Raw genomic sequence first — 12,366 nt, 5'->3', positions numbered from 1 at the left:
TCTCAGTCTGCTCTGAAATTGGAGCAGACTGGAAGAGAACTGAGGAAGGCCGCGGGTGTCAGTGTGTGCAGAATGCACAAGTGTGCACCTCCTTGCGCTCGCCAACCCCTGATTTTATAACATGCGTGCACCTGTGCGCGCATGTTATAAAATTGGGCGTCCATTCTGCATGCCATGTAGCACACGTACCTCTGAAAATTTACCCCTTAAGTGTTGGTACAACCCAAGAATGCCCCTAGACTGCCCCTCTTTTTATACATGTACTGACTATGGGCCTCATTTTCCAAGCTGCTCGCATGCGATAAGGGACCTTTCGCACGCGAAAAGTCCCTTATCACGTGCGATACCAGGATCGGGGTGGAGTCGGGGCGGAGTCGGCCCCGGAAGAGGAGGGGTCGGGGCGTCACCGGGGCAGACTCTGCGCCGACGCCGTGGAGAGCGAAAACGTAAGTGCCTTTTTGCTGCCTATTTCGTTCCCAATAGCTACACCTCCTATGGTGGCGCTATTGCATGCGAAACCGGCAGCGATCACACCGTGACGGTGCGATCGCTGCTGGCTGGTGCAGGCCCGCCCCTCATCTTCTAAAGTATCGCAGGCCTGCGATACTTTAGAAAATGAGGCCCTATGTGTGCATGAAAATGAAAATACGCACAGTGGAGTAGATTTTCAAAGAGTTACACGCTCCGGGGGCATAGCTGCGGGCATGGTTCTGGCCCGGGGGTGTTCCAGGGGCATGGCCGTGGTCTCCGGACAAGCCCCTGGACCTCGAGCAGGTGTAACTTTGGGAATAAAGGTAGGGCTGGGGGGGTGGGTTAGGTAGGGGAAGGGAGGGGAAGATGGGGGGAGGTGGAAGGAAAGTTCCCTCCGAGGCCGCTCCGATTTCGGAGCGGCCTCGGAGGAAACTGGATTTTATAAGATACGTGCGGCTACGGGCGTATCTTATAAAATCCGGCGTCCTTTTGTTTGCACCTGGTGCACGAACAAAAGTACGTGCTCCGGCTTTTTTATAAAATGTACTCCAGTGGATATAATTTAAAAAAAAAAATTACATGCTTAAAATTGGGTTTTACGCATGTATATACCATTGAAATATCCATAGGATATTCTTCTGTAAGTGCACATCAATAGCTTTTTAAAATTGCTATGATAGTGTGGTTAGATTTACATGTTTAACTCCTTTTAAAATTACCATCCTAGGAAGTAATTTTCAAAGGAGTTATGCATGTAAATGTAATATACTATTGTAGCAAATTTAAAAATTCATTTGTGTGTTAAAAGTGCTCTTACACATGAATATCTTATGGATAATTCAATGTATTATATTTTAGCAATTTTCAAAGGCCCACTTACACGAGTAAACAGCATTTATATGTGTAAAACCCAATTTTAAGCGTGTAAATGTTTTTTTTAAATCAGGCCCTATATGAGTGAATGCCATGTACACACATGTATGCTGATTTTAACGCATGTAAAAGTTTGGAAATTTGTAGGCATCTAGTAGTTCTCTAGCAACGGCCCTGGGAGAGCCTGAGATGGTCTCAGAAATTAAGCAGGATTAAGCATTACTAGTACCTGGATTTGAAAGCCCCCCACCCCCGCCGTAATGAAAACCGAGTGCTGCAGAAAGCAATAGCAAAACTACTGCAGTAAATCCTTCCCCCACCACAATCCAGTAATTCCTGCTTGAATTAGGAAATAGATAGGCATTTAATAAAACCAATGGACCATAAAACCCCTAACCTGATGACTGTTAAAAGTATCCTTCTATAAGATGGTTATAATAGAATTGCTGTTTCCCCTAAAAAAAAAACCAAAAAAACCCAAAACATTTTTTTTGCTGTTTAAATATTTTGTCTCTTATCTATATTTTATTTATATTCTGCCTTTCAGGCACTTCAAAGCAGATTACATTCAGGTACTGTAGGTATTTCCCTGTCCCCAAAGGGCTTGCAATCAAACTATACACTCAGGAAATTCAAATCAAAGAAATCCAGTTTCATAATTATTAGGCTGAGAAAATGCCTTGATACCTTGATTTTAGAAGGACAAATCAGCACTCTTCAAACATGTCCCTAAGTGCTTTCTTTGTGTTTATCTGCAGAGCTGGAAGCAGAAGAGTGGTGCAAACTTCTTTGTATGGAGTGTCTGGGAACCAAGCTCAATGATATAAGCCTTGGTGAGCCTGATCTCCTTGCCGCTGGTGTTCAGAGAGAACAAAATGGTAGGTAATTCACCAATTATTTTTGTTTATTTCTGGTTTCAAAATAATTCAGCCTTGAAGTGAATTCAAATCAAACAGTGGAAATTTAGTCCTGGCCCCTGTATCACTCTGAGTAAGTATTAGCACAGTTAAGCAGCATAATTAAAAGTTTCAGGTGGGGGTTAAGATGATTACATCATTCTTTTTCAAAATTGCTCCAGCAGGTAAAAAAAAATAAATATTACAGTGCTATGGTTCTCTATCTATTCATTCTCCTAACAAATCACATACCACACACACACACACACACTACCGCCGCACAGTAGGTGCATATCCCTGCCAGCACCAGTCATGCCAACACCACTAGCACTATACACCACCACTAATATGAATCCTGGTTTTCCATTTCCTCTTTAGAAAGAATAATAACTTATGTGCTCAAGCTGCAACAAGGTAAATTTAGTTTAGACAGGCAGAATTTTCTGCCTGTCTAAAATTTCCCTGTAGAGACCTTTTGCCAAGGATAGTCTCAATGGGATTATATATTGCCATGTTTGTAGTAAGGAAGCTTTATGCACTATTGGTCTGCACAAAGGGGCAAGCTCCTTTGTTGTGCTCCTCTGTGCTTCAATGGTGCACTCCTCTTGGCACAAGCGCCTTCAGCGTTGTGACTGAGGTTATGTAGATGGTGGTGGTGGGAGGGCAGTAGGAGGTCCGAGGGCTGTTCATCAGCCCAGCGCAGGCTCTCTCGGCTCCACCTTCTGCTGGGGAGGGGGGAGAAGGGATCGTTCCTTGCTGGTGGGTTCTTGTTTGTAGTGACGTTTTCTTTTGCAGACCTGCTCGCAGTTCATCTCTCCGAAGCTGCTGCTTCTATAGGGAGTCCTTTATGACACAGCCACTTGGCTGTTGCTCTCTCTCTTTGTTCTTGTGTTCAGCTCAATGGAAGAGGTAGGTGGGCAGTGGGAGTTTCGAGGGCTGCTCCTCAGTCCAGCGCTGGTTTCTTGGCTCCTCCTTCTGCTGGTTGTAGTTGTGGTAATGATGAAGCCTAGTGTGCAGTACCAGGGGTGATCACAGACTAAAAGAAAATAAGGAGGTTATCTAGTCTACTCCCCTTCCTCCAGGAAGGGGAGTAGACTGTAATGTAATGATATCTGTATCATTACAGACAAATGTTTAATTCTACTGTTCAAAACATCTATGTACTTTGAATAAAAATATTTAAAAAAAAACTTCCATTGAACGATTTTACCACATTCCTGTAATTAGTTTGTGTTTCATTACAGTCTACTCCCCTTCCTGGAGGAAGGGGAGTAGACTAGATAACCTCCTTACTTTCTTTTAGTCTGTGATCACCCCCAGTACTGCACACTAGGCTTCATCATTACCACAACTACAACCAGCAGAAGGAGGAGCCAAGAAACCAGCGCTGGACTGATGAACAGCCCTCGAACCTCCTACTGCCCTCCCACCACCACCATCTACATAACCTCAGTCACCAATGTTGAAGGTGCTTGTGCCAAAAGGAGTGCACCATTGAAGCGCAGAGGAGCACAACAAAGGAGCTTGCCCCTTTGTGCGCCCTTTATGCAGACCCACAGTGCAGACCAATATTGCATAAAGCTTCCTTACTACAAACATGGCAATATTTGAGAGACTCCTTCTCTGATTCATCAGTCTTCTTTAATTCATGCATAACTCGGATTTTTACACTTCAATAAGGTCTATGTACCCACACATCACAACTTAGACTTCCCCTCTAATTATCCAAGATATTTATTCACACTTTAAACATTCCTTACATTGATCCTCGTCCTGTCGACGAGTTATTATCATCATCATTATTATTATTATTGTCTATGTAATTTAAGTTGTATTATTTATATTTGTATGTTATATGTGTTGCGATCCCCCCTGCTGCTGCGCTGCAGGAGGTCTCTTACCTTCCTCCAGAGGCCGCTCTGAAGCCAGGGCCTTGCCTGCGCATCATCCAGGACTTGCTCCAGGGCCTGAGAGGCCTAGCTGCTCCTGAGGCATGCCGGTGGCTTGCAGTCTCAGTGTTTGGACTTCCTGTTGGGCGACGCCCTTCTCTAGGGGCTGGCCCGCAGCTCTCTACCCTAGTTATAGGACCAGCGGTGGGCGGTCCTGGCAAGCTCCTCCCAGGGAGTTGCCTTCTACCTCCAGTATTTAAGGACTTTCTGTTCACTGTGTCTTTGCCTTCGGATTGTGCATTACAGTTGTCTGTAACCTTGCCGGTCCAGGTCCTCCATGTTTCCTGATGTCTGCCTAGACGTGTGCCTGTTGTCTGCTCCTGTTCCTGCCAGCCGTAAGGCCTTCAGATTGGGTTACACAGTTGCCTGTGGCCTCTCCCGATCCAGGTCCTCCGTGACGCCGACTCCTGCTTGTCGTCAGCCTGCCTTGACTCCGGTCCGTGACTCCGACTCCTGTTTGTCTTCAGCCTGCCTTGACTCCGGTCCGTGACTCCGACTCCTGCTTGTCTTCAGCCTGCCTTGACTCCGGTCCGTGACTCCGACTCCTGCTTGTCTTCAGCCTGCCTTGACTCCGGTCCGTGACTCTGACTCCTGCTTGTCTTCAGCCTGCCTTGACTCCGGTCCGTGACTCCGACTCCTGCTTGTCTTCGGCCTTTGATCAGGCCTTACAGTTGGCTGTAACCGTGCTGATCCAGGTCTTCCATGATTCCTAGTCCAGTGTCCTTGCCTGATGTCTGCTCCTGTTTCTGCCAGCCGAGGGGGCTTCGGATGTGAGTATCCCAGCATCGGAGTTCCTGCTCGCCTGGGTCTTCCCCGCACCCTCCTTCTCAGCGTGGTCCGCGACCAGCCTTCCTAGGCTGTGTAGGGCGCGTCCGGGACAGGGTGGTCCGCGACTCAGTCCCACGGGCGGGCTGAGTAGGGCGCCCTGATGGACAGTGCAATGTTCCCGTCCAGCCTTGTCTTCAGTGTCTGCTTCAGCCTTTGTCCGGATGTCTACCTGTCTCTGCCTTGACCTGGTTCCTGAGCCTTCTGTCCTGTTGGGCCCTGGAGTGGCCAACAGGAGGGATTCGTCCCACGGGCTCTTGAGCTTCTGCCAGCCGAGGGGGCTTCGGATGTGAGTATCCCAGCATCGGAGTTCCTGCTCGCCTGGGCCTTTCCTGTGTCTCGCTTCAGCCCTTGACCTGATGTCTCCGTCGTGCTTCAGCCTGCTTCTGCCCCGTTTGATGTCTTCTGTTTAAGGACTCTGTCTGCCCTCGCCTCTGTTCGGCCTGCTGCCCATTGCCGTTCCCTGCGGCAGGTCCGAAAGGGCCGGGAACAGTCGGAGGACCGTTCATTAGTCAACTTCCCCGTGTTGGCTACCATGGGCATGCCGGTCCGGCTGAGGGCCGGACTTCCTGCTTCTGTTCCTGCCTGCCTGGCTCACCATGCCTGCTCAGCTCACCTCCCACGGTGTGGCCTTGGGCTCCTCCTGGGGTCCTGCCGTGGCCCAAGGGCTCACCACCCGCCCGAGACGACCGCGCCCGCGCGCGCTCGTAACAATATGTTATATGTTACTCTTATGTTAAGAAAAGCTGTTTAATGTAACGCCTTTATTGCGACAGTTATTGTTCTATGTAAACCGACCTGATTCGATACTTGTATTGAGAATGTCGGTATATAAAAATCCGAAATAAATAAATAAATAAATAAATAAATATATTATCCCATTGAGACTATCCTTGGCAAAAGGTCTCTACAGGGAAATTAAAAGAATCCCAAGAAAGAAACGACCAGAGATTACTAACCTAGCATGTACCACAACAAGTAACAGCTCTCCATTTATATCATCCTGCTTAATGTTCACCATGCTTCTGCTAAATGCTCAATCTTTAACAATAAAAATCCCACTGATAAACAACCTGCTAGAAGATTTAAAACAATCCTTAGTCTGCATAACCAAAATCTGGCTCACTGACAAAGATAACATCCTTATAAACCAAATTTCTCATACCAAGTATGATATATTTCATCTACCCAGACCAAAATGTAAAGGTGGTGGTTTACTAATAATCAGCAAAAAAGACATGAAACTCATACCCTACAAAATATAAAATTACTCCCCCATATGACGTGGCCATTATGAAATCCCACAACTTAAACATAGATCTGGTCTACTGTCTTCTTGGATCGCTACAAAAAAACTGTTGCTTGAACTATATACCAAAGCATTTCCATCACCAGACTTCACCCTAATAGTTGGAGTCTTTAATATTCATGTAGACAAATCTCCCAGAACAGCAGCCTATGAAACATTTCTGGAAACCATGACAGCACTGGGGTGATCCCAACTAAAGCCTTCCACAAAGAAGGTCATATATTAGACTTAATGTCTGTCAATCCCAAGAACTGTCAAGTCAATACTTAATACACAATAATCCCCATGTCCGACCACCAACTAATTTATTTATTTTATTTATTTATTTATTTTTGGTTTTTATATACCGGAAGTTCCTGTAAAATATACATATCACTCCGGTTCACAGATAACAGAGATAACTATCGCCGGGATGGCGGTTTACATGGAACATATCGGACAGTAAATCTATTATAAAGTAGAATACAAACTAAGATCTACTAAGAACACATAAATAAAGCAAATAAACATTACAAAATTGCTGTGGGATGGGAGGGTTGTTATTCTTCCTGCTCTTAGCTCTCTGGGAAAGCTTGTAGGAAGAGCCAAGTCTTGAGTTTCACTTTGAACGTGGAATGGCACGGCTCAAGGCGGAGGTCTGGTGGTAGTGAGTTCCAGAGTGAAGGGCCCGCTGTGGATAGTGCGCGTTTCCTCAGGGAGGATTTTGCTGGTTGGGTGATCATTCTGTTCTGGTATGCCCTTCTGGTTGGCTTTTTAGAAGTGTGTAGTTGGAGCTGAAAGGTTAAGTTGAGTGGAGAGATGCTATGTAGGGCCTTATGAATCATCATGCTGGTTTTGAACTGTATCCTGTATTTAATGGGGAGCCAGTGGAGATGCTGGAGGATCGGGGTGATATGGTCCCTTTTTTTGGCGTTGGTGAGAATTCTTGCTGTGGCATTCAAGACCATCTGGAGGGGTTTGGTGGTGCAGGCGGGAAGGCCCACCAGGAGTCATTGCAAAATGGCGGCGCAAAATGGCGGCGGCCATAGACCAACACGATTCGACTGCAGGTCATTACGGACCCCCGCTGGACTTTTGGCAAGTCTTGTGGGGGTCAGGAGGCCCCCCCCAAGCTGGCCAAATGTCCCTGGGGGTCCAGCTGGGGTCCGGGAGCGATTTCCTGCCGCGAATCATTTTCCGTACGGAAAATGGCGCCGGCAGGAGATCGACTGCAGGAGGTCGTTCAGCGGGGGTTCGGCTGAACGACCTCCTGCAGTCGATCTCCTGCCGGCGCCATTTTCCGTACGGAAAACGATTCGCGGCAGGAAATCGCTCCCGGACCCCCGCTGGACCCCCAGGGACTTTTGGCCAGCTTGGGGGGGCCTCCTGTCCCCCACAAGACTTGCCAAAAGTCCAGCGGGGGTCCGGAACGACCTTCTGCAGTCGAATCGTGTTGGTCTATGGCCGCCGCCATTTTGCGCCACCATTTTGCAAAATGGCGGCGCAGAATGGCGCCGGCTGAAGACAACACGATTCAATTGCAGGAGACCGTTCCGGACTGCCGCTGGACCCCCAGGTAATTTAAGACATTTTGGGGGGGTTCGGGAGGGTGGGGGATTTAATTTAAAGGGTCGGGGTGGGTTTTAGGGTGTTTTAGTGTGCCGGTTTTCCTGCCCTCCCCCTTCCCCCGATTTACAATTTTTTGACGATAAATTGGGGGAATTGGTATTGTATGGTGTCCCTAACGATTTTTGACGATTTAAAATATATCGGACGATATTTTAAATTGTCAAAAAACGATTCACATCCCTACTGTTTTCCTTTGTGAGGAGCACGGTCCCGCCCCCGCCCTGCCCCGGATCGCCCCACCCGCTCCCCACCCCTTTTTTCAAGCCCCGGGATATACGCGCATCCCGGGGCTTGCGCGCATCGCCGGGCCTATGCATAATAGGCCCGGCGATGCGCAGGAGTGGGTTTCAGAGGGTTACGCGCATATATTACGCATGTAACCCTTTTAAAATCCGCCCCACTATTTCTTATGTAGCTTTGCAGTTCTTCGGGGTCTTGGTGCAGCACTTGGTATCCCATTGCTGCTGATGACTTCAATTGGATGGGTTTAACAGCCAGCTCTGAATTTCCCAGTCCCAAATTACCAGACTTTGCTAGTATTTCTTTTTCTTTTGCACCAGGGAAGAGAAGAAAGAATGGTGCCAGTAACTAGGACCTGTTGTTTCAATATTAAGTGTGCCAGTTAATCCTCAAAGTGCTCATTTTTCGTAGCCAAGTTGTTTGTGATGGGGAGATTGCTCTTTCCTGGATTGAGGGAACAGCGGCACCCAGTGTTGGTAAATAAATTCTCTCATAAGTATGAAGTCCAGTCCCTAAACCCGGTTGCTGCTTGGCTCTTTACATCTAGTCAAGTAAAGCATTTAAACCCAACTGAGATACTTCTGGTGCAGTTTCAGTGTTTCAAGAAAAAAAAAAAAAACATTAAGAAAGAACAAACATTTGGGAGATTGCCGTCACTCACTGCATGTGCATGTCAGCACAGCAATTAGAGCAAGGTAATGCTGCCCAGCTGCAGCCCCAAAGTTTCAGAGAGAGAAAAACATTCCAGCAAACTGCAGCTTTGCTTTCCAGTTCCTTGGCAATTCAGGCAAACAGATAACTGCTTCACTTGGTGATCCCTAAAAGGCTGCTGCTGGGCAGCCCAAAATTCCTTACTGGCAGAGAGGAACCTTCTCTGCAATCTTTAAAGTATAATGTGCTTAATTCACTCAACTTATGGATGCTTCCAAACCTGTAGGGCTGCAACATTGTGAGATCCACAGGTCTGGTCTCTCACCGTAATTCTCCTTTAAAAGTCCAGGTTGAAAATGTCAGGCCACTCAACCTTAGCAATTTGCCTTTTCTTGGTGGGATAATCTTTATCCAGATCAGTTGAAACTTAACAGCAAGTTACTCTGTTGTTTGTCTGGTGGAGGTCCAGGAGCTGTCAAAATCTTCCTCTCCTTCAGGATTTAGTGGGCCCCAAATAAGCCCAAGAAAACAAATAGAACTTGTGACAACAAGAGAAATACAGGTTTGCGCAGTTTATGCCTACAATACTGTACATCTAAACCCTTTCCCCCAAGTAAGGCTTTGAGAGTTATCAAGCCAGGTAAAGAAGTACGAAATTCGGCCAGAAAAATAAATTGCAGGATTTCCTGGCCTAACCCTACCATGCCGGTGCAGGGTTTCCTTCAAGCTGTGGGCCTTCTCTGCAAAAAGTCTTGTACCTCACAGCCCCAATATTTCCCAATGAAATGAAACACCTTTTTTTTTTTTACACACTGCAGCCCTTCTCAGCACAAGGCCTTGCAATGCACAGTCTTAATGTTTTCCCAAAGGAAATGAAGCAATTTGTTTTTTCAAACATACTGCAGTCCTTCTCAGCACAACAAACAATTACTGTTCAGGGTTATTTTCTCTTTCCAGACTTGAGGGGGGTTTGTCACCTCCCACCTGTGGTAGAGCCTGACTTGAAGGAATGTTTCCTGTTCCTTACTTGCTTAAGGTCAGATCTGCCACAACTGCCCAGAAAACAACTTCCCCTCCTTATCAGTTATGCTGTACCTGAGTGTTGGTTTCTTCTTTCTCTTACTGGTGCTCCCTTAAATTACAGTTTCCATGGCATCCTCAGGAATGTTTCCTTCTAGAGTGTGATCCGTGCCAACTTCCTGGCTCACCCCTGCAGGAATGAATTCCACCTCCTGCCCTTCTTCCTCCAGTTCCTTTTGGACAGCCTCCAGTTGGGACCTGCCCCTTCCTTGCCATAGGACCTTCCAACCTGTCTTTCCTTTCTGGGGTGGACCTATCCACTTGCTTGATCCCTCCCTCCTAGGGCTAGATACTCTGCTCTTGTTGAGAGTCTCAGAGGAGTTCCTTTTCAGGCTACTGTTTTTCTTCCTTTTCCAGGGTTGACAACCCTTTCCCTTCTCTTTCAGCTGTTTTCTGGAACAGGGGGGAACCCCTTAGTCCTTCACCAACATAAGTATCCCAAAATATGAAAAAAAAAATCCTCTTAGCTTCATGGCATTTCTTTCCAAGCCAAATCCCCATTTACTTAATTTAACTACTAGGCAGTTAAGAGTTCCCTTTTTAAGCATTTGGGAATAAAAGCCACTTATCTTTAGCTTTTTGCTGCCCCTCAGCTCCAGCTTTGACTCTGCTTCATATCCAAAAAGCTCCTCCATCATGGGGTAGTCCCAACCTGAACATCTGCTACCGCCTGTCCTACTTCTACCAGCCTCTCTGTCTTCATACAGCTACTAGCCTATTGCTGCAAGCCTGATTGGCTCCACCCTACTTCCTCTACTGCAGCTGGAATTTTGTCTTAGGAGCTTACAACTAGGGTTTCTGGGAAGTGTAGTCCTTCAAGGCAGCCATCTTTACTGGTCACTATCAGATTAAAGCCCTGTGCGCGCCAAAGTCAGGAGATTTGTGCACAAGTTGGGCTGGCACAAGCTGAGCAGATAACTGTCCAAGTTTGCACATATCGCCAACTATTCGCACATGTCTAAAATTTAAAAAATGGGTGTGGTCTAGGCGGGGCATGGGTGTGTCAGGGAAAAGCCAAGAAATGTGTACGTAAATACTTATGTGCACAGGCACATGCCAGGGTTCCCTGCTGCATAACTTTGCTATTGCTATGGATGGCATAAAGTTAATAAAATAAAAAAAAATCTAAGCATGCCAGCAGGATTTTAAGGGTCAGGCTAACAGGGGGGAAGATAGGCTATTAAACCTTCTGGATTTAGAAGTCCTATCCATTGCCTGGGTGAACTAGGAATGAACTGAGAAAACTGGTAATTGCGTTGGTGCGTGTTTCTACTAAAATCCCCCCACTCACATGGTAAAAGCGGCATTTGCGTGCAGATGCGTATGCTCACTTAAAATTGCACGCACATTTGCATGCATTCAGCCTATTTTATACCATGTGCGCATATTCGTGCATATGTTATAAAATGGACACGTCTCTGGACGTGAGTTGGCAAACTTGCAAACATGTGGCACCTGCATGGCTTTTTTCTTCTAATTCCAAAGAGCTCTTATTAATAAAAATTACAAAGCTTCACCTTCATTGCTTAAAGAACAGTAACTTTCCTTCTCCCTGACTTATACAATATGGACCTCAAAATGTTTGTTTTTATTTTTACTTCCAAAACACATTTATTATACTCGAAAACTTGTTATGCTCTATTCCCAAATCCAGCATGGTTTTTTAAAGCAAATTATCCAGTTTATTTTCTTCACCTAAGGAGCAAATAGATCTTTTTCACTAATAGATGTAATCTGAATTCCTTTGCTCTTGGGTTTAGAGTATCATATCATATAACACTGAGACTCGAAATTTGATTTTGGTTTATAACATTAAGACTAGCAATAGAGAATAAATGAAAACACTTAAGATTAAAAATGTCATAACTCTAAAGAAGATTTTAGGAACTAATTCAGTTGCTGTACTCTAGCAAAATGTTTGGTTTATTAGTAAAGCTGTTTCTTGATAGACTGTAGATCTGAAAAACAAAAATCTACTGTAAGTAATAAATGCAGTGTTTCAACTTCTGTACAGTTGTAATCGCTGTAAAAATCTGGATCTTTCCAAGCAAGAAAAAATAAAGGGCGTAGGAGTAAAAGAAAGTAGGAATAAAATACTTCACAGAAAGGGTGGTGGACATGGAATGGCCTTTCAGAGAAGTGGTAGATAAAAACAGTCATGAATTTCAAGCAAGAGAAAGATAAAGATTAACAGTGATCATCTGGGGTCTAAGGCATTGTGCCCAGAAAAAAGTGGATAGACTAAGTGAGCCTTATGGTCCTTAATTGCCTTCAGAGTCTATTGGGGAAATTTTCAAGGAAAAATGTAAATGTTTACAAAAGTCTTTGAAAATTGCTATAATATATGCTACTGAATTGTCTATAGGTTTTACCCATGTTGACTGCACTTAACACAAGAAAAATGAGCTTTTGAAAATTGCAATGATAGTTTATTACATTTATATCTTCCTTTGAAAATTACCTC

At 45.5% G+C, this 12,366-nt stretch overlaps 1 protein-coding gene across 1 annotated transcript in view; it reads left to right on the top strand.

The window, feature by feature from the left end:
• The window catches only part of DOK6 (docking protein 6), a 1,072,962-nt gene that overhangs the window by 658,499 nt on the left and 402,097 nt on the right, over window positions 1–12,366 (top strand). The window contains exon 4 of the mRNA XM_029590909.1: window positions 2,103–2,222. Within this exon, the coding sequence (XP_029446769.1) occupies window positions 2,103–2,222 (120 nt within the window). The remainder of the gene's footprint in view (window positions 1–2,102; window positions 2,223–12,366) is intronic.

The sequence above is a fragment of the Rhinatrema bivittatum genome, chromosome 2, assembly GCF_901001135.1.
Source record: "Rhinatrema bivittatum chromosome 2, aRhiBiv1.1, whole genome shotgun sequence".
In the NCBI taxonomy this organism is placed as follows: Eukaryota; Metazoa; Chordata; class Amphibia; order Gymnophiona; family Rhinatrematidae; genus Rhinatrema; species Rhinatrema bivittatum.
This window is presented reverse-complemented; position numbering and strand designations above follow the sequence as displayed.